Source organism: Suillus subaureus, assembly GCF_016647635.1.
Source record: "Suillus subaureus strain MN1 chromosome Unknown BJ212scaffold_5, whole genome shotgun sequence".
Lineage (NCBI taxonomy): Eukaryota > Fungi > Basidiomycota > Agaricomycetes > Boletales > Suillaceae > Suillus > Suillus subaureus.
Window position 1 is genome coordinate 892,429 of NW_024538561.1, and position 24,928 is coordinate 917,356.

Below are 24,928 nucleotides of genomic sequence, written 5' to 3' on the forward strand. Positions count from 1 at the left end.
TTAGCTGTTGATTTGTCTCTGCGGGAACGATTGATCATGTCGCACATGGAAAATCAACAGTTGTGAAGGCCATATCAGGCGTCATGTACAATTCAAAAGTGAGCTTGTTCGTGACATCACGATCCAGCGGGGTTATGCAAATGCAAAAGTATGTTCCTTCTGATCCGCATCTGATACATTGTTAATCTCGAGACCCACCATCATAGATCTACAAATGCGAGAGCGAGGCATGCCCTCACTCTGGTTGCTATCGATCGTACCGCTCGAACAAAGAAGATCATACTCACTGCCAACGGCCAGGATGTGGTCACCGGATGAAACTCATTCGCCATGTTTCCTTCGTGGACTGTCCCGGTCACGACATCCTGATGGCTACCATGCTTAACGGTGCTGCAGTCATGGATGCTGCTCTTCTTCTAATCGCAGGAAATGAAACATGCCCTCAGCTGCAGACATTAGAGCACCTAGCCGCGGTTGAAATCATGAAGCTGGAAAACATCATTATTTTACAGAACAAGGTCGACTTGATCAAGGAAGCCCAGGCTCTTGAGCACCAAAAATCAATCGCTGCATTCGTAAAGGGTGGGTACTCGGTGGCACGGACTATTCAATGATGTACTAATTCTCACAACAGGCACAGTAGCCGAGTCGTCTCCCATAGTTCCGATATCTGCGCAGCTCAAGTATAACATCGACGCTGTCAACGAATACATTGTAAAGCGTATACCTATCCCAGTCCGCGACTTTACTTCCGATCTCCGTCTCATCGTTATTTGTTCATTCGATGTCAACAAACCTGGTGCCGAGGTCGATGAGCTCAAAGGGGGTGTTGCCGGTGGTTCTATCCTCACAGAAGTTCTAAGGCTAGGGCAAGAAGTCGAGATTCGTCCGGGAACTGTGACGAAAGACACTCAAGGCTGGAACCGCTGCGAACCGATTTTCAGCAAGATCGTGTTTCTGCAGGCGGGGAACAATCACTTGCAATTTGCAGTTCCGGGAGGGTTGATTGGTGTTGTGATTAAGATCGATCCTACGCTATACAGAGCGGATCGTCTTGTTGGTCAAGTGTTGGGTGCGGTCGGGAAGCTGCCGAAGGTCTACACCTGTAAGCATACTCGCTTCCGCCATGCTAGCGGGACCTAACGAGAATTCAGAGCTTGAAATCAGTCTATTCCTCTTGCGCCGTTTGCTGGGTGTTCGGACAGAGGACAAGAAACAAACCAAAGTCTCGAAACTCGCTAAGAACGAGCTCCTCCTTATTAACATTGGTTCAACATCGACTGGTAGACGGGTATTGAGCGTGAAAGGGGATCTCGCGAAAATTCAGTTGACTTCACCGGCATGCACCGAGGTTGGAGAGAAGGTCGTGCTTTCGAGACGTATCGAGAAGCATTGGCGACTTGCAGGCAAGTGTTTTCGTCGACTCAGTAGACTCATTTGCTGACTTGCCGTCAGGTTGGGGAAGTGTACAGCGCGGAACGGTGTTAGAGTTGGACTGATTCGCTACCCACATTCTTACACTTAATGTGACCGGAGCCAATCTACATCTGTATCATTTTTACAGCACGCAAATGCATTGTTTTGATTGCACTGTGCATCTTTATTGGGAAGACTCATGATGGTCACTCTCCCTTATGACTTAATTTGTAGACTTTGACGCCGGTTACATGCTGGTCAACCTTTGACTGTTCTGATATCGCAGCTTTTAAGCCGCAAGTATATGCTTGCGTTGTCCCGAGCTCCATTCATGCCCACGGGGCTGCCGTTTCTACCGCAAACTTTGCAGCCTCAAAGAACAGCTTATACTGTTCGATCACTGAAACTCTACAGTGCGCAAATGGTCGACTGGTCAGCAATGAGCATTCTCTAGATTGAATTATTTTCTGTCTTGAACATGACGGACCCCGTGTCTTCATTTCACTGCATAAGAATGACACTCCGTACTAATTAGAAACGACCTTCCCGTCTCTGTTTTTGCTTTTGGAATCGTATATACTTCAACGACGTTGTGAAAGAAGGTGATCAAGCACCTTGAAATCCGATTTCAAGGACTTATCTGAAGATCGTTTAAACCTGACAGGGAATGCCATTTACGCGGTACAATGGAGCACATCAGTCGACAATGGTTTAATGTGCGGGTATCTATTATAAGAAACAATGTTGTATAGATGAGATCAACGCCATAACATTTCAAAGGACGAAGCTGGAGATCTTTGTAAAAGACGAGAAAATGAATTATGTAGATTTATGGTGACCGTCGTTATACTCAGAGGAGGCACAGCATATAGAGACCCAAAAACGAGTCCAGCGCCCAGCGTGTTTGATGATGATATGAGGATTGGTGGTTGGAGTTGTGCTAGTGACAGCGGGATCCGGAGATGTGGCGGATGATGTCGAGACGACAGCCTGTGGTTGCAGAGATGACTGAGGCTGAGCTGCGCTGCTGGATTGTATGGTGTTGCTATTTGGAGGACGTGAGGTGCTTGCAGCAGGCTTCTTGGGTTTCAATGGAATTGGCCTTCGTGTTTCTCTTGCTGACGCGTTCCTCTATGTGACATGAGATGGGGTTTTGAACATTCGAGAAGGAGAAGATAACATACACGTTTGGCCTGGCAATGTGGAACGTCGACGACTGCTGAGGGAGGCTCATGCAGCTCGGTCTCTGCACTACTGGGTCGGGCAGAGAAAAGGTTTCGAACCCAGTGAAAAATGCGAGGTCGTGATGGCGTATCACGGGATCGAGTCGCGTAGAAGACTGAGAATATCGAGGTCAGGAAAAACAGTACAATGTAGATGAGCAACGTACGTGAGCACCATATGGTGTGCCATCGAAAAATCCTTGGGGTACCCGATTGGAGACCTTGATTGGCTGACGGACTGGACGTCGTGTAGCATCAGCCTAGAAATGTTTGAATGCAATGAGATCTGTGATAAAAGTGTCACATACAGCGAATAGAGACTTGTCATGCTGGTCCAACAGAAGTTCGTCGAGGTCAGCCTCTTTGACTATTGCAGAAACATCCCACGTGTATGCATTGTTGTCACAGCAGCCAGTGGCTAGTAGCATTCCGTCTGCGGAAAACGACACAGAAATCACAGTATTTGCATGCGGAGGGGCGAACTGATGGACTGGTTGTTGTCGAGGTTCCATAATCGCGCTGTGTCGTCCGCTGATGCGCTTGCGAGGATGCGGCCATTCGGAGATATTGCAACGCCATAGACTTCATTGGTGTGCCCTTCCAGCACTGCGATTTGTTTCCAAGTTGTTGCACTCCATTTTCTAACCAAGTGATCGGTTGACCCGGAGATGAGGGTTTTTCCATCTGGGGTCCAAGCCTAGGCACCACACCCAACCTTTATGTCCTTCAAGGGTAGCGACAAGCTCGCCGGTCTTCGCATTCCAGATTTTGACTGCCACTGGGTACTTGTCATCTCTGCCAGCCGATTCACCTCCGCCAGTTGCAAACATGGTCGTGTCTGGCGAGTAGACGGCTGCCTTCAGCAAGTCATCCCCTATCTCGATTGGACCAAGGATGGTCTTTCCGCTCTCTACATCCCACTCCCTTGCAGTCCCATCGTGAGATCCGCTCAAGACTCGCCGACCGTCTCGACTCCAGCAGACAGACCTACAGTCCTTTGTATGCCCCATCCATTTTGCGATGACTTTGCCTGTGTCGATGTCCCACAACCTCACTCCACCATCTTCACCCCCACTAACCACTTTCTTCCCATCCGGAGACAACGCTATGGTCCACACTTGACTTTCTCCGTCTCGCCAGTCATCTCCTATCTGTTTGCCACTTTTCATGTTCCATACCCGCAGCGAGCCGTCATCTGAACAAGTCATCATCCGTTTTCCGCCTGGCATGTGTATAGCACTGTAGACCGAATTAGTGTGTCCCTCCAATTTCTGGCGGGGTGTGATCACTGATGCCTTCTGCGCTAGTGAAGACATAATCAACTATTGGGCACAGCTCGGTCTCAGCTTTCATACAACAAGGTTCAAAATCATCACTTACAACAATATGATCCTCAGCTGCTCCCGATGAATTGAGGCAAGACACAAAAGGTATTTAGGTCAAAAGAGCACTGGAAGGTTGAGCTGGTACGTTTTACATGTGTTCGTGTTCACTTCACAGCTTACAGCATATCCTGTGCAGCTGAAGCGCCCAAGACTCATTTCTGATCACAAGTCGCATCCCATTAGTCACAGTTCTGACCGAAAGCCCTCTATATGTCCCGCTACAACCTTTCCCAATACATGTTCACTCCACTATCCTCGTTAACAACATCTTAAACTGCTTCACCCTACCCGTGACCCAACTACCACCCGAAGGTGTCACCATCTCATCAATGCTTGCATATGGTGCATAAAACACGTATTTCTGTATACAAGTACTCGGGAAACCACTGGAACGTTCCCAAATCTCACTGATGCCAACTCACGTTTTGTCTTTGTTCAGAAGCCTCGGCACAAAGTCACCACGCGCGAATCTGGCGTTATAGTTTAAGACTCGTGATCGCCAGTCAGACAACCTTTGACTGCTCTAACAGCGAAGGTTCAAAACCGCAAGTATATGTGGACGTTGTCTCGAACTTAATTTATGTCCACAGGGCTTCTGTCTCCACCGCAAACTTTGCAGCCTCAAAAACAACTTTACACTGTTCGATTACCGAATCTCTACAGTGTGTGGGTGGTCGGCAGATCAGCAATATTATTAATGAGCATTCTCTAGGCTGAATTATTTCTTTCCGTCTTGAACATGGTGGACCTTGCGTCTTCATTTAACTACATTGTCGATATTAAGAATGACACCGTACTGATTAGAAATCACCTTCCCATCTCTGTTTTTGCTTTTGGATCGTGTATACTTCAATAACGTCGTGAAAGGTGATCAAGCACCTCCCAATGCTTCCAAGTATCTCGCAATGTGATTCAAAGGCGAAGGACTCATCTGGAAATCTAAAAGTGAATGCCATCTGCGCGGTACAACGGAGCATGTCAGTTGACAACGAGTCGATGTGCAGGTATCTACTATAAGAAACAATGTTGTGTGGATGAAATGAACGTCATAGCATTTCAAAGGGCAAAGGAGATCCTTGTAAAGGACGAGAAAACAAACCGGGTAGATTAATGATGACCGTCGGTATACTCAGAGGAGGTTTAACACATAGAGACCCAAAAACGAGTCCAGCGCCCAGCGTATTTGGCCATGACATGAGAACTGGTGTTCGGAGTTGTGTTAACGACAGCAGGAGGTCTGGCGGATGGCGTTGAGATGGCAGCCTGTGGTTGCGAAGATGACTGAAGATGACCCGTGCCACTGGATTGTGTGGCGTTGCTGTTGGGAGGGCGGGAGGTGCTTGCATCAGAGTTCTTGGGCTTTAATGGAATTTTTACCATCCGTTTTTCTCGTGCTGACGCGTTCCTCTAGGTGATATGAGTTAGTATTCAAGTATCTGAGAAGAACGAAATGACATACACGTTTGCCCTTAGCAGACGGAACATCGACGACTACTGAGCCACGTGCGTGTAGCTCGATCTCTGCATCACTCGGTCTGTCAGAGAAAAGGTTTCGAACCCAGTGAAAAATGCGGGATCGTGAGGGCGTATCGCGGGGGTCGAGTCGCGCAGAAGACTGAGAACATCGAGCTCAGGAAAAACAGCACTATGTAGATGGCAGATGAGCGACGCACGTGAGTATGATGTCGTGCGCCGCACTTCAGTCACCCCCAAAAGTATACCTATTAGGTTGATAGTCCTGTATACATGTATTAACTTAAGAGGTGTGATTCCTCTGGTTTTTCCCATTGTACTGTAGGTATGGGATAAGTCCTATGGGACAAAGCCAATGCTTTCCCAGCCCACCTGGGACATAATTTTGTGAACATTCCCATGGGCTTTCCCTGTAATGTGAGTGGTCTCAGGAGTCTTTTGGGCTGATTTTTTTACCATATTGGGGGGGTATAGCTGGGATCATTAGGGGGTATAGGGGTCATGAAGGTGTGGTATAGGGATCATAGGAGGGTGGTACAGGGACCATCAGAGGGTAGTATAGGGTGGTATGAGAACCATCTGAAGATGTTATTGGAGACCATCGGAGGGGAGTATAGGGATCATGATGGTCTGAATAGTGTGATCCCCAAGTGATGATTCTGTAGGTGTGGGCGAGTAGCTGAGACCAGGCATTGGTTGATCAATATTTGAACAGTGCAATCCCCAAGTGATGATTCTGTAGGCATGGGTGAGTAGCTGAGACCAGGCATTGGTTGATCAATATTTGAATGGTGTGATCCCCAAGTGATGATTCTGTAGGCATGGGTGAGTAGCTGAGACCAGGCATTGGTTGATCAATATCTGAATGGTGTGATCCCCAAGTGATGATTCTGTAGGTGTAGCAATTGGAGGGTACCATAGGGTGGTATGAGAACCATCAGAGGGTAGTATAGGGATCATGATGGCTCGGTATGAGAACCATCTGAAGGTGTTATTGGGATCATGGTAGGGTGGTATGAGGATCATGAGTATATCTGCTCAAGTGATGATATGTCATGATGGGATTTCCCCAGCCACATATACTCATGTTTGGAATTTCCTGGCCATATATACAGTGGCTCAAAAAACTGATCACATTCCCTGTCTCTTCACACACTGTGAGAAACATTCTCAAGACAGCTCATCTCAGGTCAGTAACAAGGAAGAAAAGGCTTTCCTCTCTATCACACATATGCAGAGAGGACTAGCACCCTTCTTTTTTCACATATATACCTTGCCATCTGACCCAATCCTATTTATTGTGGTCTTATATGATCATATAACATGCTTCCAGTCCATGTAATCCAATTCTGATGGGCTAAGGCAAAGGTTAGTCATCTCTGTTTACGTGTGATAGAGAGGAAAGCCTTTTCTTCCTTGTTACTGACCTAAGATGAGCTGTCTTGAGAATGTTTCTCACAGTGTGTGAAGAGACAGGGAATGTGATGGTGGAATTGATGTAATAGGTGACCTGGACAGCATTATCAGCCTTTCCTGTAGTGATATGTTGAATAATAGCCCTCCTATCAGTAGAGGTGAGCTTGGATGGACACCCTTCACAGAAGTTTTCCTTGTCTGTGTGACTTTCTTTGATGAACTTGGCCACAGTGGACTTGCATACTCCAGTTCTAGAGGAAATTTGACAAGCAGAGAGGCCAGAATAGGAAAGAGAGAGGATATTATCCCTTTGAGCAGGGGGGGTGGCTTTCATGGTGAATATAACCATGACATATGGAAATTTTTGGTTTGTATAGTTAGATATGGTTTTAAAATGACACAATGACACCACTTTATAATTTATTTAATGGTGGCATGATTGTTATGGTGTCATAAATGATGATTTATATAGTTTTAATATGTGCTCAAAAAACTGTCCGCATGAGTCATGATTTTGTGAGCCTTGTATCTCCACCATATCTCCACCGATTCCCACGGTGTAGGGCTCAAATGAAAGCCCTGAAGCCATACTACAATGTGCTATAAGCATGTCTTTGAGCCATTTGTTCCTTCTCACACAATATCATAGATAGTGAAAAATGTCAAAACATGCGGACAGTTTTTTGAGCCACTGTATAACCTCAAACACCACAAAAATATTTCACCATATGTACAAACTCTCTATTTTTACCCTGGGTTTCATCTGGCAACCTCTATTTCCCTTACTCACTGTCTCATATAAACATGCATTGCTTTCACATACTCAAACAGACTCTCGAAAATACCCCCGTGTACCAACATGCCTAGATGTATCGCATATACATTGAATAAGTTCCTATTTTTTCTCTCATGCGCACATAATCAAGCCCATAGACATCTACTTCGAACACGTGTAGCCGCACCGCACCCATTTGTTCCTGAAATATAGACTTATGCATTCACACTAATCAGGCGACAAGACAGCAGGAATAGACGATGATAGATGCACGAAGAAGATAAGATGAGTGCACACCTCGCACGACTGACCGACTGTACAGCATCTATCATGTTATAACCCTCTTATGTACTTGCGCTTACTATAATTATCTTTTTCTACCAGGCACAGTGGACCAAGCGACTTAGGACATGGATTGGACTGGACCAGGACTTGGAATGCAACGTGACATCAAACACATTATTTATACAGTGCACATTGGCACGCAGATATATCTATGGTACATGAGGGGTGCCCGGCACCAGCAATCCAAGAAAGGTACAATTACATAACACGCGCTACTCTACTGTTCCCTGAGGATGTCCCCCATCTCCCTCTCCATGATGCTCCAGTCATCTGACATCGTGTAGAGCTTGTTGGACATGAGGAGCAACTCCGCCTCCTGGCCATGTGAGTGCTGCCTCATGTTCAGAATGAACTTACTATAGCATGCATTGCTTGCGCACAGCCCCTTGTTCTCCCATTCCAAATGCCTGCTCTCAGCATGCACACGCACAAGCTCTTCCTCTAACTCCCTTACTCACATATCTCCATTCCTGGCATGGGCAGGAAGGGGGCAGGAAGGATGGATGTCCTTCTTTTGAGGATGTTACAATCATGTCTGCCCCTATCTCTTTTCTTTACTTCACCTGTGTATTATGTCATGACCGCGCCTTGTTGCGCTATCACTAGGATGAACCTTTTACCATATCTGTATTACATCACGATCGCCGCAGCCATCGCTAGATGACTCACTCTTCCCATGATGTATGACTTATCTCTGACTCACTCTTCCATGATGTATGTCTTATCTCTGACTCGTCTTGATGACGAACATGTACCGGCCCTAAAGCTATGATTACCTATAAAAGCTCGGTCATGTACTTAGCAGATCTTTACTTTAATCTACTAGGTTTTACCTGAAACATCCTTCGCTTAGGACCCCCAATCCTAAGTGTCTGATATCAATATTCAAGTTGGAGACACTCTCTCTAACTTGTCTTAAGACGCCTTGCATTTGCGAGGTCTTGATCTGACCCCAGACATTACTCTTATCGAGTATCTGTCGTCACACCCATCCTAGTTCGCTGTAACAGAGGAGGCAGGACCTCCTGGATCTTGACCTCCGACTTGCCAGATGTGTCTGCATCATCAGCAGTGGTAACAGTAGGCGCAGGCACAGTGGCCTCACCAGAACACACAACCTTGTGTGAACAAGGTGCACCAGGAACGGCCTTGCGCTTGGCTAAAAAGGCATTATCAGTAAAAACGCGACCCATACTAAAAACAACTTACCAAACAAGCAAGCCTGGTGCAGATGCATGCAGGATGGGCAGCACGTACCCAGTGTGCCGTTGCACATGATGCCGCGCACAGTGCAGCAATTGCACTTAGGAGTAGACATGCAACCCCCAGGACACTAGAAGAACGCATCATTAACAGCCAGGAAAAGGAAGGTGCAATCACTTACCAGAACCCCCATATCGCAATCCTCTGCAGCTGTAACTGCGGGAGCCTTGCCAGTGCGTGCGTCAGTGGCAGCAGCCATCAGCTCTTCAGCATGCTTCTTCCAATCGCTGACAGTCTTCTGGGCCACGCCTGCCCACTTAGTCGTTTCGGTGAGGAGTTTCACCTCGCCCTCGTCCAAGTTGAGTGCAATGCCCGCAGCGCGTGCCTTGTCACTAGACGCAGCCATGGCTGTCTGGAAGACAGGTAAAACACATTAGAAGGGCAGAAACCAAATACTAAAGCAACAACTCACCGAGATGCGGTTCCACTCTTGCAACCAATCCTCTATCTCTTCCAGGAGCTCTTGCTTTAGCCCTGGATGTGTCTCCATGCATGTGACAAAAGTCACAACAACCATGCTCCAAGTGCGAAGGACGAGTGTCATTGGCATTTCCTGGGGTGGTTCCTCACTGCGCTCTTCTAGCCCAGGGGATGGAGGGGGGAACTGTAAGAGTCTAGCATGGAGAGGGTGAAAGGAGGCATCACTGATGTCAAAAGATTATCATGGTATAGCAATAAGAGGAAGAAGAGGAAGCACAACACATGCCTGGTTTTTTATCCAACATGGCCATATTAGGTCAGCACAGGTCAATGAGCCTCGCGGCCACAGCATCCACACTGCGGTGCCCAGCTATTGAATCCTTACCAGAGCGAATGCCCATGGTCACATGACTCCGCTCATTGAATTTTTGCTAAGTCCATTCACACTACAGAGACTGACTGAGGACAGTCAGTATTCAAGTCCCCCGCGGATGTAGAGACTTGCTCCTCTATATTGCCACTATAGGACAATATACCACCCCTTCCCACTGATACTTGGTTCTGATCCTCTGGATAAGTCACTTGCACTATTGCAAACTGATGCATGATCGCCACACGCATGCGAACGCACTTGCATGTCCTGCGCACCCACTCTAGGTCCTCCACTACAGTCTGTCCACCTGTCCATGTCCTCACTAAAGTCCACTGGTGTGTTTTTATTATACTCTTATCACTCTGACATACCTTCTGGGCTGATTATAGCACTATAAATGCACAGGCACTGCATTTAAAACACTATTACATACAGATATCACTACCTACTTGCTTCACCTCCACGCTAAAAGTGTCGCCTAACACCCAATATAGGGAAGGGAGGGGGAGTTTTTTAGGGTACCTTATCCTAGCACCTCCCACCTCTGTGTAGTAGCAGTAGTTTGTGCATTTGAGCTAGTTTGAAAGCACTAAAGAATTGGAACTCGTGCGCTACCTTCATAGGCGCTGTTAAGAACCATGCTCAAAGGAGAGAGAGACTGACTCAGAGGGGCTTGGCCTCAGCTCGTACGCTGTGCCCCTTACCCAAGGATGTGCCCTTCATTTCAGAGGAAGTCTGATGATGGTCCGATGAAGTCTGGAGGACTTCTGAGGCTGGCTACTCTGGTGGAGAGTGCAGGAGGACTTCCAGAGGAGCACAGGAAACGTCCAGAGGAGCATGGGAGAGTTCTGGAGGAATGCAGGAAATGCTCAGGAGAGTTCCCACTGCAAGGTAATACTTCTACAGGAAAACAGGATGGAAGGATAGGAGGTCTGGAGGACAGGAGGGCAAGATGTCTGGAGGTCCAGAGTATGGAGGACAGGAGGTCTGAGTATGAGGGGAATCTGAGGTACGGAGGCGGAACATCCGAAGGACAGGATGCCCAGAGGTATGAGGGTCAGGACATCTGGAGGTACAGAAGACAGGAGGTCCAGAGGTCCGGAAGGAATAGGGGCTACATCGGACAAAGTCTGATGTAGAAGCAAACAGAGGTAGACTACCCTTAGGTAGAGTCGGAGAGACAGGAAGTGGACCTAAGTCCAGAAAGAGGGTAAGTGCCAGAAAGGCAAGACTCTAGCCTAGGGAAGCAATCCCTAGACTTGGGACAGAGACATAGGGGACAAATCCGAAGGTCCGGAATTCTGGCCTAGGGAATCCTTCCCTAGGCCTTATGGAAAAGGACGAGACTCAGACAGACTGAAGTCCAGAAGATGATTGGCAAGTAGAACAGGATCTAAGATAATATTCAGACTGAGGACTCTACTGTAGTTGTACAGGGGTTATATACTAGAGGCTATCTGAGAGGATCAGTAAGCAAAGGAGTAAGGCTATGTACAAGCATGCGGAAACACATTGGTAAGCAAGACAGAACATAAGTAAATGAACTCAGAGATGAAACTAGTACAAGGATCAATCAGCAAGATGGAAACAGAGATAACTGAGAACCAGAAAGGCAGAGATGCCTAAATGGGGATAGGCGCAGGATCTCGGATAGAGGGCAGGAATAGGTCCAGAGATAGTAACAGTTAATATCCGGAGGTCCAGAGATCTGGTGATCTGGAAGGCAGGGCGGAAACAGGACTGAGATATGTGAGGTGGTGGATGTAGTCCAGAATCTGAGAGGAGGTAAAGCCTGGATGTCTTGCTGGACGGAATGTGCATAGGGTGGACAGGATAGGGGATCCAGGAATGAGTCAGATATGGGGTCCGGAAATAGGTCCGGAAAGCGTGGGAATATGATTGGATCTATGTCTGGCATATGGGATATGACAGGCACGATCACCTCTAGTCAGCTCAATTCTCTCTCCACTGGATTTCATTTCCAGATAGCTCTAGCACCTACACTTTAGACCCCCATTGTGTGCACTCTCACTTTCTATCGCATCAGTGCACTTTCGTGCGCGTCTTCTTCATGCTTCTTCCAGTATTCGCGCTTTGTGCATCCTATAACGCTCATCTGGTTTTGAAGTCTCCCTCTGTCATTTCGAGGACCTTCTCTCAGTAGCTGTCCTTAGGGTCGAGTTCAGTCTTGCATCCAGGTCTTGCTTTAGTTCCCCCATAGTCCAAAGTCCTCACCTTCACTGACCCCCATATTCTTTGGTGGGGAATATCCAGACCCCCCATATTGTCACGTTGGGGATTCCCAGACCATATATATTCTGAAGTTGGGAAGTCCCAGGCCACCCAAATTATTTAGTTAGGAATATCCAGACCCCCCTTATTGTCAAGTCAGGAAGTCCCAGGCCACCCAAATTATGTAGTTGGGAATATCTAGACCCCCCTGATTGTCAAGTTGGGACATCCCAGTCCACATAAATTATTCAGTTGGGAATATCCAGAGCCCCATATTGTCCTGTTGGGATGTCCCAGACCATATATATTCTGATGTTGGGAAGTTCCAAGCCACCCAAATTATTAAGTCAGGAATATCCAGACCCCCCTTATTGTCAGGTCAGGACATCCCAGTCCACCTAAATTATTCACTCGGGAATATCCAGACTGCTCAAATTATTCAGTTGGGAATATCCAGACCCCTGTATTGTTATGTTGGGATGTCCCAGACCATATATATTCTGACATTGGGAAGTTCCAAGCCACCCAAATTATTCAGTCAGGAATATCCAGACCCCTCTTATTGTCAGGTTGGGACATCCCAGTCCACCTAAATTATTCAGTCGGGAATATCCAGACCCCCCTTATTGTCAAGTCAGGACTTCCAAGACCACCTACATTATTCAGTAGGGAATTCCCAGACCCCCCTTATTGTCAGGTCGGGAATATCCAGTATGCAATAGTAACCTGGCAAGTCAAGTCCACACTTGGAGTTTTCAATGTCTTATTTTGATAAGTCACACTGAATATTTGTTGCTGTCAGTGGTATCATAGTTATGTGTAATGATCAAGTGTCATATGCCATTCCAGGACTCTCAACTCTAAATCCGCTTCTCTGGATATCTGGATCCAAGATCTGGATCTTAAATGATCTGATCTATCTTTATCTCCCTTCTGGAATCCAAACCCTATATCAGCACCCAACTCCATTTAGACTGCCCCTGTCTCTGGACTCTGGTTAACCATGTTTCCCTTTTGATTATTGATCCATTACATACATTTCATTTCCGGTGTTCATTATTTGTGATCCTGTCCTACTTACTAATAGACTCTGCATATGCTTCGTACATAGCCTTTATGTTTGCTGACTGATTCCTATATGATACCTACAGTATATAAACCTCCTGTAACTCTTGGAAATACTCCAGTTCGAATATCATCTTAGTTCCTGCTCATTCCTGTGTCCTCTGGACTTGAGATAAGTCTCTTGTCATATTCCAAGTCTTAGGATTGTATCCTAGACTACATTTCCGACTCTACCTTAAGGGTAGTCCATCCTCTGTTAGTTTCTGGTCCAGACTTCATCTGGATTAGTCTTATCCGCTTGCCCAGGTAATATCCGGACGTCCATCGGGTTTATCTCACGTTTCAGATCCGGATGTCTGTTATCTGCCCCAGTCAAAACCCAGAAACTCCGGACGACTGTTCTAGCCCCCGGAAATTAAGGGCACATACTCAGGAAAGGGGCACAGCGTACAAGCTGAGGCCAAGCCCTTGTGATCCAACCCCCTTGAGCACGCGACCTTAACATCAAGACATTAATTCAAACTGCATTTGGAGACAAACAGATATAAGGTTCATGAAGACGGCACAGGGAGATTGACAGGATGACAGAATAGGTAATGAAGTTCATTCATAATCTTCGAAGTAATCATGATCATAGCCACCATCCTCTACCTCCACCTCTTCTTCATCTTCCATTGGAGACACCCAAGCCTTAGTAGCACGCCTCGATGGACCAGCAACAGGGGCAGATTCTTGGGTATATGCATACTGGTGTCGGACTGGAGATCTGGAGTGAGCATAGCCATGATGATGAGAATGGCGAATAGGTGGTGATGGGCTACAATGACAAGGTTGTTGAGTGGGATGGTGCTGCAAGTGATGCTGCTGCTGATGGCCATGGGAATAATGGCTAGTCATGATAATCAGTAGTGGATTTGTGTGACAAGCAGAAGACATACTGTGTAGCACTGCTCATCATCCATCTGCCAACCTTGTGATCCTCACCATCACTCTCATCTCGTTGGCACTTCTGAACAAGTGGTACTTCTGCAACCTTGTGAGATTTCACAGGTGTGCCAGGTGCAGGGTGAGTTATTCGAGACATAAGTTGAGGGTTCAAAGTATGCATGACAACACCTTTCTGCAATGAAGGTTGATGAGGAGGGACTTTGGTAGGGATGGGACAGGGAAGTGGCATGACCTTGTGGTGATCCCTACATGGTGGAGAAGGGGACCAGACAAGTGGTGAGGAGGGCTGAGGAGTTGGAGAATTGCGAGGGGGGGAAACCAGCAGAGTCTGGAACCTCAATACTAGGCAGCAGATTCTTCATAAACAGAACACAGTCCATGAGAGTACACTGGACTTTACCATCTGTGTCAGTGATGAGAGGGATGTTCAACATGGTGGAATCTTCATTGCTCATTAAGTCTTTAGACTCTGTCAGAATTTAAGTGAGTCGTGCCATAATACAAGTAAGTTCAATCTTACCATCCAACCAAGGTATGAACATCAACTCTGTCTCAGGAACCTTCACCCCACTTAACTTATCTTTCCTTTTCTTCTTCAGCTCTGGGTGTTCGACACGAGCAAGCTCCACATTGTAGTCAGAGCCCATGCAGCGCTTTAAGTAGGGACCAACCAGTGCCTTGAGCTCGTCTGTCTTCAAGTCCTTGAATACAAAATCGGAGCCAACAGGAGGGACACCTGCAGGCCAGTCAATGACCTGTGCTTGGTGAAGGTATAATGAATTGAGCATAGTTTTCCAGGGAATATTTTTCGCCTCATGTGGGATGCCAGCACCTTCTATAGCTAGAATGAATGCAATGATAGATATGATTACAAAAGAACTTACCAAACTTTTTGAGCATCATAATGGGAGCTACACAGTGATTGCAGTCATGAGTTCCCTCCCCTTTCTCGCATGCAAGCTCAGGATTGAATTTCGGAGCTGTAAAATGAGTAAAGGACAGCAAGGAAGCTGTATCGTCAATGCGATTGTACCTAGAATATAGAAACTAATATAGCAAAACATAGAGGGAAAAGATAAGTACTTGATTACAGTCATCAAGTAATCAACAAGTTCTTTGATGTCTGCTTGCTTCTTATTGACAAGCTCCAGGATAAGTGGTGACCCAGCAAACACCCCCGCTGCTCATCAACCCACTTCGGCAGTACCTGTATATAATACAAAACCCCCCACATAAATATCCTCAAGGCACGAATAAGCTTGGCACTGCAAATGACTTAAGACAACATAGAAATGTGTTGGCAATACTGACTTACACTGAGGGCGAAGGCATCGTGTACAGCCATGATACGGTTGTACAACACTTTTGAGGACTCTTCTGTGATCTTGGAGCTCCCATCCCAGAACTCACAGATCTCCTTCCATAATTCAGGGTTTTCATGCTTATTGCAGTGTTTGACCCAATGGTCATGTTGCAACTGCTTCCAGTCATTTGTAGACATTAGAAAAAACACGTAAGGAAGAGATTTGATGAGTACTGCACACTACTTACTGTCAGAAGACTTGGGGTGCTTTGTCTTGTACCATGCTTGGTACATGTTCCAACTATTGTCAGCACAAGTAGTTTTCACTGCTAACCCAGCTTGAATCAAAATTGTTCGTACTGATTTGCCATACTCCTTGGCAATTTTCTCCACCTCTGCAACTGTTTTGTCACCCAAGGCGACAGCCTTATCAATGGCTTCTTGTGGGAGTCAGCCAGACATAAGGGAATCACCAGAATTTTCATCAAGGTCGACCTGCTGCTGACCATCATCAAGGTCAGCCTGATGCTGATTGTTGTGTTGCTCTTCATCATCTGCAGGGGGAGGTAGCTGCTTCCCCTTACCCTTGGCCTGTCGAGCAGGAGGTGCAGGTGAGACGTGATCCTTGTCCGCTTGTTGAGGCTGTGTACCAGGAGGCACGGGTGACTTGTCAGCATCATCATTGTCAGAGCCCAACTGGCTCTTCTCCTCATCGTTGTAGTTGCTGTCCTCAGGAGAGGCCTCTGGCAGCACAGCATTAGAATACTATAATGCAGTAATACTTGTCTAACATACCAGTCTGATTGATTGTCACTGTCACATGCTGCTGATGATATTGTCTTGCGCTTCTTGAAGAGTATAGGGCCATCTACAGTAGAATCAACCACAGTGTTATCATCCTGAAGAAGGTCTGTCAGTAAGTCGTCAGAAAGATGAACACTGTTGTGCTTACTGCAAGTGCACCAGAATCCTTATTGGTAGGGGAGGGTTCAGGGCTTCCATCTTCAACAGAACCTTCAGCAATAGGCAAGGTATCTGGGAGCTGCAGGAGTTAAGGGTTAGTGACTTGACTCCCATAGTAAAGTGACCATGCACCTTAGAGAATTTGTGATTAGTCTTTGTGATGTGGGCAGGGCTGACCTTGTGTGGAGGGGGAGCCTTGCGAGCAGGGCCAACCTTGCAAGATGCCGATGTCCTCACCATTGTTCAAAAATGGACTGTAAGATGCGTAGTCTGTTGGTCCAAGTATTCCAGGATGCATAGTCACAGGAAGGAAACAGTCAACACACAGTCAGACCTCAGGATGGGGGAAGATAAAGACAAACCAGGGTGTAACAGTGAGTGGAGGGTGAAAATGAGGGAAAATTTCCTGGAAAAAGTAAATAATGGGCTTTTATATTGACTGAAAGACTTACCACTCAAGAAGGTTCGGAGGCATTAGGTTAAACACTGGAAACCAAACGGAGCTAACATATGAAATATTGGGTTAGTTACTTGGGCTGAGGGATCAGGCCCATCAAGTCAATACCAAGGAATGCAAGACAAGACACATTATGGTCAGCATATTCAGATCAGTGAAAAATAATCAGTAAAATAGCCTTGCCCAAACAACAGTCCATGTATTGCATCCACTAACAAATATACAAATTCTTGGCACAAATGGCCACGATTGGACCATGTACAGATGAAACACATGTCTGTTCAGAACATGGCATAATTGCAGAACTAAATTGGCTGTGTTGATTTTAAATGCAATAGAATGAATATAGTGTAAACAGGCTTACCATGACTCAGATCGCTGAATGAAACTTGTAGATACAGGAAAAATTATGCAGGAAAGCGGTGTGGGACGACAGGGGGCCTGCCGAAGTGGTCAAAGAAACATTGCACATAAAAATCACAGGCTGGTTGCATGATCTGGAAGTACATAGTAACATTGAAAACACTTGCATCCAATGGCGCATTGAGGCATGATGGGGAATCCTCCCAGCAGGACAACAGCTTGCGGAAATTTTCAATGTAGGGGAAAGTGTCAATCATCTGACGACTCCACAACCCACTGTTGTCATCAGGTAAAGATGATGACCACATCACAAAGCCGCCCTCTTCAGGGAAAATACTGTAAAGGAGATCCCGGCAATTATGTTGTGACTCCTCCCATGATGTGCGGGCCATGACTTGATCTAGAGCTAGAAGCTCATACTGGAAATTGAGTTCATACAATTCCCAGAGTATAAGGTGCATCAAGCGCAAAGGAGGGTTGCAAAGAGACATAATTGAAATGGACATATTACGCCACTGCACATTCTTGCCAATGGCCCATGTGGTTCCCTGGGTGTCCTGAAGATCTTCGCCAAATATTTGTGTGGCTGCTTGCTTCTGTGAGGCTGCAGCAGTAGGACCTGCCGACAACAAGGCTATTATGGAGGGCTCGCCAGAGGGGCTACTGTTAAGAAAATCTCACCAAAGTTGTGGTGTGGAAAGCACTCTGGAGGGTTGTGATTGACATGACTGATCCACAGCGGTCATGCAGCAAGCCAGTTCACAACAAATAATTTCTTATGCTCCAGTGAACTAGGAGTAATGAGAAGTGCAGGCTCAGGGAACCAATACCCTTGATCAACGAGACCCTTTTTGATGTGATCTTTGTCCTTGTTTGCTCTCTGGAAGGCAGAAGTCCAAAAGCCGATGGCTTCGGGGTTTTCTGGGCAATGGAGGTCCTCCCATTTGTCATGGTTAGGTTGGCCATCAGCAACCTTAGAAACTTCTAAAGACAAAAAAACAGTAAGGTTCTAGTGTCAATTACAATAGAAATACACACACTTTGCTTCATCAATTGAGATGAAGTAATGTTTCATGCCTTCTCATTTTTTTGTCCCTGAGAGGGAGCTTTACCACTAGCTGGGGTTTGAAGCAGTGTTGAAGGCAATGGGGCACCAGGGTTCACAGCAAAAGTGCCAGTGTAGGCCCAACGGGTATGAAAGTGACAGTTGAAGCCACCAGGGCCACAATACAGGAGGGGGAATGGCCGCATGATGTTGCCTTCACAATAGATGTTCCTTGTCAGATCATCTGGGAATGTCAGGACGACCAGTTTGATGATGTTCATCTGGGGAGAAATATAAGCCTCTGCGTGAACAAGCCACACAGGCACACTGGCATTGAGAAATATATCACAAGTCTTTGAATCAGTAGTAAAGCAGCCCATCAATCTCGAGTTCCCGTCAAGTAGACCCCAAGAAGACCAGCCTGAGGTGAGATGAGGTTGAACTATCTCAATGAAGTCCATGAAAGCCATGATGTTGAGGAACAAGCATTGTGCTTGGGTAACAAAGATGATGATATCACAGTACATCAAGGGATGTCACCGGAGCACATTGATGTCATGCTTGAGGGATGCAAGCATGTTAATGATGATGTCCTTCTTGCCTGCCTAATTCGCCTGCCATGGTTGAACTCGCTTGCGAGCAATGGTAAGCAAGTTGTCAATACTGTCAATGATATGTGAGTGTAGTGAACCAACAGCAAATGCAGTCCCAGGTTGAATGGCAAAGTCAGCTGTAGTGGGAGTGAACCAGGCAAATTGCAGGTCAATTGATGAGGCATCCTTGCAAGGGATGCAGACGGTGTATTTGAACTCTTTACAATACATCTGTGGCCATTGGAAACAATCAGCAGCTCCAAAATGTCCATCTGCTCAAGCCCTGAGTTCTTCTAGGTCATCATTGTGGAGTTCTGGTACCCAATCCATATTCAGAGTGGTGATGACAAGTGGTTCTTGATAGCCAATGGCTCTTGCATCCAGGGCACTGATAGCCACTGTAAACATCTTGTCAGAAGGTAATAGATGGCATATAAATGATAGTCTTACCATCTGGGCACCTGTAAGGAGTGAACTTAGTTAACACAGTAGGCATAGTTATCAACTCAAATCAAATCAAATCTGTAAGACTGTATCAATTTGGTGTTTGAAAAGATTAAAGTGAACTCACATCACAAAGACGAACTAACAACAGGCTTGTGTGATTTTAACACATGTAGCACAGTAGAAAAGTAAGTGCAGGGAGTTCCCAATGAAGTTTGTGAGCCTGGAAGGTTATCAAATCTGTAAGACTGTATCAGTTTTGGTGTTGAAATCGGTTAAAGTGAAGTCACATCACAAAGACGAACTTTCAACGGGCCTGTGTGATTGTGATGCAGGTAGCATGGTTGACAGGTAAGTGCAGGATATTCCCAGTGATGTTTGTGAGCCTGCAAGGATGTGAGTGTTAAAATCAATTGAAGAAAACAAACCTTGTGAAAATGTTTGGTGCAAGAGTAAGGCAGGCAGCGAGTGCAGAAACTAATGTAGGGTACTCCCAAGAGAGTCTTCAACCCCACTGGTGCAACAACAAGAGAGCAGCTGGGGCGACTCTCCAGATGCGAAGTCAACTGCAAGCGATGTGAACGGCTTGTAGCCAGTTCAATGGGTCCAGGTGAATTTTGAGAGGGAGACGGCTTGAAGGGGCAACAAATACGACAGGCAAGGAGGGAGTGTAAGAGGAATTTGAGGTGGGGAAACTGGTGTGTGGGGTGAAGTTTGAACACAAACTTGGATTGGTGGGAATTCCCATAGATCTTATTGATCATTGATTATTGATTATCAACATCTGTTTGTTTGGTCTTGTTGTTGCAGTTGTTGCACTGCAAATGTTGTCCTGGTGTTAACTCATCATCGATCTTCACCTCTACCTCCTACATCTATCAATCACCTTTCCTGCGCCATGGATTTTGTTTGGCCACATTCTCTCTCTCAACACTCGCACCTGGACCCATTGAATTGGCTATGTGCCATTCACATCACTTGCAGTTGACTTCACATCACTGAAAGCAATCTCCTAGACTTCGCATCTGGAGAGTCGCCCCGGCTGCTCTCTCATTGTTGCACCAATGGGGTTGAAGACTCTCTTGGGAGTACCATGTGCTTTCACCAACAACTAATCCTACCTGACTCATTTTAAAATTGGTAAGTGATTTTTTCGACTGTATTCTTGAGATCTCACTGTAAATATCAGTTCAACCACACCAGGGTTAGCAACTGTCATCAGTGAGTATTTTTTTTCGTATGTCTGACCAAGTTTACTGTTCACATGAGTATCATTCAGTCATATATGCCACACTTGGCACATGTAAATGCACTAATTCAGTCTCACAGGTAAGTTTTCTAGATTGCTGATACAATTCACAATTGACTCCAGCCTAATTATTTGTGCTGGGCTTCCCAATAGGCACTTTTGAAATGAAGGTTCAAGCACTTGTACATTGAGACTACGTGTCTCATGGCTGTGCAGTGTCCCAAACGACCCTGTCATGCAGGTCCCTCGTCACATCCCCACTCTGATCACCCACCACCTGTGACTCCTACAGACTCGCAGCCAATGACTATCATTTGTGAACTGTGGATGGTTCGTCACAAATGCCAAGCTTCTCGGACTTACCACTCAGTTGCACCTCCCCTTCTTGTTCTACCTGGCCGGCAGCACTTTACCCAAACTATTTCATCTTCATCTCAACACTTGCTTGCCCAGGATCAAAGTCACCCGCATTCCCCTAGCAGTGCTGATCCTCCAGATCACAATCCCTTCATCACCGACGAACCTCTTTTCAGCAACTTCCTCTATGAGCCCGATGGTCCTATCAACCTTCCACACCCACATCTGTCTGGCCTCCAGAAGAAGCAAAATCAATGGCAGAGATGGTCTCAAGAAGTCATTCCTTCCCTCATTGAACCTTACCTTGCCTACTGCCAGCAATCAGAATCCTTGCAATCCAACCCTGACCTTGGTCTCCTCACCAGAGACAATTTGCATTGCAGTGTGTTTTGTCGCTTGCGATCACTGGCAGTCACCTGTGTACTCTTTGACTGTGCATTCTGTCTTTTGTGGTGCAAGCATCTTCACTTATTTTTGCCATAAATATTAGGTTTGCAAGTCATCAGCATTACCTGCTGCGAGTGTTGTCCAGCACCACTCCAACTCATGACACATGGGTTATTTGCATGTGCTCCTGTTACCCTGTCTCTTGCAGTAGACATCCATGTGTTGGAGCTAGTAAAAAATCTGTTTGTACAGATGACTCCCAACTCAACTGCATGGTGCAATGTGCTAGAATTTTTTTTGAATGAGTGAGGTTATGAATTGAACACCAAGGTCAGTCTATTGCTGTTTACATTGTGTCATTGTGTTCACTCCAGTCGATAGGACAGTCTTAGATGCTGGTTTAGCAATGCATATCATTGGTATACTGTTCTGACCATAATGGCATCGGACTACCTTACCACATTTATCTCTAAATCTCGGCGCGCTGGTGCAGAAGCAACAACCAACACACCACAACTACTAAGTCAGCCAAGTGCTTACCTTTCTTTGCGTTGTCCTCTGTGCTTCGGTGGGAATGACTGGCAGGCAGCATCATGATCTGACCACAACATAAGACACTTAAATTTCACTCTATATCTTAGCTCATCATTTCATTAGGGTCGACTACATTGTTTGTGTTGATGCCTGCTTCACCCAAAAGCGCTCCAACAACCCACGAAATGGTAGCATGCAAGATCCACCTAACCACATGCCAACTGTTTTTATCCCTGAACACGAAGTCAAGTTGATGGAAGACCATGTCAATGACTGCTGTGGGGATGGAACTGGGACACACAAACAACCAAGGCAGCCAGCTGAAGAGGTTCACGATGGGTATGAGGACAGGATGAGGATTCCAGTGTCTGTCTTGGATGGGTGCAGTGAGTCCTTTGTGGCGGCAGATGAAAAGCGCGAAAAAGCAAGTACATGCTTTTTTGCAGACACTGGACTCATGGCATTACTTTGTCGACACAATCGAGTGCTGTGGCTCGTTAACATGACCTCTGCTGGCGAGAAGCAATATTACTCCCTTGCATTAGTGAAGTGGCTCTTCGAGCATCTACTGCCTGATATGCTGGTGGGGTTGCTATATGACATTGGATGTCAACTTGAGCATAGTTGTTGGAAGTGGGGCTTCCTGGATGACTCTATTCTATCACATATCAGCTTCAGAATATCTGTGTTTCATGCATATGGTCACCAGTGGCCTTGTCAAATTGTCTACCACCCTCGAAAGTGTGCTGGGTTTGGGCTATCTGATGGAGAGGGCTGTGAGCATCTATGGAGTGCCTTGAAACATCTCATTCCAGTGCTTCGAGTTTCTGGTGTATGTTACACGCTACTGTATGTTTCATGCTGGCTGGTACTGAATGTTTTCTCTTTAGTATCACCAGCAGTTATTTGTACTGGATGTACAAGTGTGCTACTTGGCTCTCAAGTCTCTGGATGCATCAGGGCAATGGTTAGTGTGGAAGTGGATGATTTGCCAGAGGAAGAAACAGGTGGCTCTGGATGGTCTGAGGGATCTTGGGTCTGATGAGGACATCCTCTGAGAGGAGTGGGCAGCCCAGATAGCTCATCAGACAAAGCCGATAGCTTGTAAGTAATTTTCTGGATTTTATTCAACAACCTGTCATATTTATTTTTGTGTACAGGCAGATCTAAACATAAAGCTGCAGAGGCTATTGTGGGTGTTCTTGCATTGGAAAAGACCCTTGAAAGCCATCAGAACACCATACAGCAACTTGAACATCAGCTCATTAGCAACAATGTTGACAACATGACTACTTTCAATCTCCAGCTTCATGATGCACATGCCCGATGTGCCAAGGTCATTGAGACCCTTGGGTGGAGATGAGCCACATTAGGTGTTTCAGAGTATGCTGATCTGCAAAAATTGAAGAAGAATGTTTATCTTCAAGTTCATATGAATGCCCATGCTTTGAAAATGCGACTTCAAGAGCGACTCTGACAATGAAAATTCAAGCTGGAAAAATTGGAACGGTCCTATCGAAACACAGTCAATGGTACATTTAATTATTTTTCATTCATATTAATGATTTACATTGAGTTATAGAACTGAACATACGCAATCACACAGAGGCCTCCATCAAGCAGTGAGAACCTACAATCCTCAAGATTGTCTCAACATACAACTCCTTGTGCGACCAACTGCATATGCTGATACATCGACGCAAGGTGCCTGCTAATGCCATTCCACCCATACCTATCTCATGTGATGGTATCTTTCAGCTGGATGTTGATGATGACATTTGGCAAGATGTAGGTCTGGAAGATGAGACTGTGAACCCACCTCGATGGCTTGCTGATGACAATGTCCTGTCAGGGAATTCATCTGTTACTTGATCTTGGACCGCTGTTTGGAAGAAGAGGACAGGTTAAGATGCGAACACTGTGTTATGCAAGAGTGCATGATCACAGAGTGGACTGCACTTCAGGAGGCTCAAGAAGTTGCAAGTGAGTTGCCTACTTAATCGTTATTGTTGGTATGTCCTAAAATATGGTGTTAGATGTTGATGTGGCATGGCACCTTGAGAAGTGTGCTGCACAGCTATCCCTCATGTGCTTTGAGTGGCAATCAAGAGTACTGTCCCATACCCAGTGCATGGGAAATGCCTGATAGTTGGGGACCATCCTCCACTGATATTGCCCATGCTGGACATTCACTTTACCATGCAAAAACTGTGCAGCCTGCAAATGCTGACTCGGGGGAATTGTCAGAGGATGAGAGCAACAATGATGACATCGATGAGGGAGGAGTTGATGATGAGTTGATGGTAGCAATAGAGGAAGTCACATATGCAAATGAATATTGGATTGTGGAATCAGATTCCAAAGGAGACCTAGAGTACTGGGATGAAGTACATGTGCCATCTTCTCCAACCTTGTATTAATTTTTTGTGTCAATGAATTTCATCAGTATTAGACACTTGGATATGAGGAGAGTAACAGATATTCAGCATGACTTGTCAACTGTAAGACATTTCAGCTTCAAATTAACCAAAGTAAACTCCATTAATGCTGTTTTTCTGGATCACATTGAGAGCATTGGCAACTCAGTGAATTTGCAGGATGATATGGGGGCTGGATATTCCCAACCAAGTCTGGATATTCCCAACTTGACAATATGGGGGTCTGGGACTTCATGATTTGAGAATATATATGGTCAGAGAATACCTGACATGACAATATGAGGGTCTGGATATTCCCTACTGAATAATGTAGGTGGACTGGGACTTCCCTACTTGACAATAAGGGGGGTCTGGATATTCCTGACTGAATAATTTGGGTGGTCTGGGACGTCCCAACTTGATGATAAGGGGGTCTGGATATTCCCAACTGAATAATTTGGGTGGTCTGGGAAGTCCTGACT

General features: G+C 46.0%; 6 protein-coding genes across 6 annotated transcripts; 2 read left to right on the forward strand and 4 right to left on the reverse strand.

The window, feature by feature from the left end:
- The first annotated feature begins 399 nt into the window (after positions 1-399).
- On the forward strand, positions 400-1,541 carry BJ212DRAFT_1329758 (translation protein). The gene is made up of 3 exons (XM_041334703.1): positions 400-582; positions 635-1,105; positions 1,134-1,541. Exons 1-3 carry the CDS (start codon positions 483-485, stop codon positions 1,442-1,444), a joined length of 882 nt encoding a protein of 293 aa, XP_041197082.1. The 5' UTR covers positions 400-482; the 3' UTR covers positions 1,445-1,541.
- A 3,566-nt stretch (positions 1,542-5,107) lies between these two features.
- On the reverse strand, positions 5,108-5,539 carry BJ212DRAFT_1329769 (uncharacterized protein). The gene is made up of 2 exons (XM_041334704.1): positions 5,484-5,539; positions 5,108-5,431 (listed from the first exon to the last, which is right to left on the reverse strand). Exon 2 carries the CDS (start codon positions 5,402-5,404, stop codon positions 5,165-5,167), a length of 240 nt encoding a protein of 79 aa, XP_041197083.1. The 5' UTR covers positions 5,405-5,431; positions 5,484-5,539; the 3' UTR covers positions 5,108-5,164.
- Positions 5,540-8,250: 2,711 nt separating this feature from the next.
- Positions 8,251-10,322, reverse strand: BJ212DRAFT_1296673 (uncharacterized protein; the record flags this gene model as incomplete). The annotated part of the gene is made up of 7 exons (XM_041332486.1): positions 8,251-8,364; positions 8,492-8,503; positions 9,056-9,192; positions 9,291-9,366; positions 9,418-9,648; positions 9,709-9,910; positions 10,177-10,322. The coding sequence occupies 7 exons, from the start codon at positions 10,320-10,322 to the stop codon at positions 8,251-8,253; spliced, it is 918 nt and encodes a 305-aa protein (XP_041197084.1).
- Positions 10,323-13,989: 3,667 nt separating this feature from the next.
- Positions 13,990-16,840, reverse strand: BJ212DRAFT_1477097 (uncharacterized protein; the record flags this gene model as incomplete). The annotated part of the gene is made up of 10 exons (XM_041339490.1): positions 13,990-14,275; positions 14,325-14,676; positions 14,735-14,803; positions 14,855-15,169; positions 15,219-15,314; positions 15,886-16,077; positions 16,111-16,361; positions 16,433-16,536; positions 16,590-16,679; positions 16,733-16,840. The coding sequence occupies 10 exons, from the start codon at positions 16,838-16,840 to the stop codon at positions 13,990-13,992; spliced, it is 1,863 nt and encodes a 620-aa protein (XP_041197085.1).
- Positions 16,841-18,650: 1,810 nt separating this feature from the next.
- Positions 18,651-18,962, reverse strand: BJ212DRAFT_1203827 (uncharacterized protein; the record flags this gene model as incomplete). The annotated part of the gene is made up of 1 exon (XM_041329120.1): positions 18,651-18,962. A coding segment is annotated over one exon (312 nt), but the record flags the coding sequence as incomplete, so codon positions are not given.
- Positions 18,963-20,955: 1,993 nt separating this feature from the next.
- On the forward strand, positions 20,956-24,449 carry BJ212DRAFT_1444962 (uncharacterized protein; the record flags this gene model as incomplete). The annotated part of the gene is made up of 14 exons (XM_041338035.1): positions 20,956-21,081; positions 21,349-21,541; positions 21,608-21,800; positions 21,882-22,063; positions 22,137-22,415; positions 22,437-22,861; positions 22,920-23,049; positions 23,089-23,133; positions 23,190-23,357; positions 23,394-23,455; positions 23,674-23,892; positions 23,928-24,012; positions 24,066-24,126; positions 24,158-24,449. 14 exons carry the CDS (start codon positions 20,956-20,958, stop codon positions 24,447-24,449), a joined length of 2,460 nt encoding a protein of 819 aa, XP_041197087.1.
- Between the last annotated feature and the right edge of the window lie 479 nt (positions 24,450-24,928).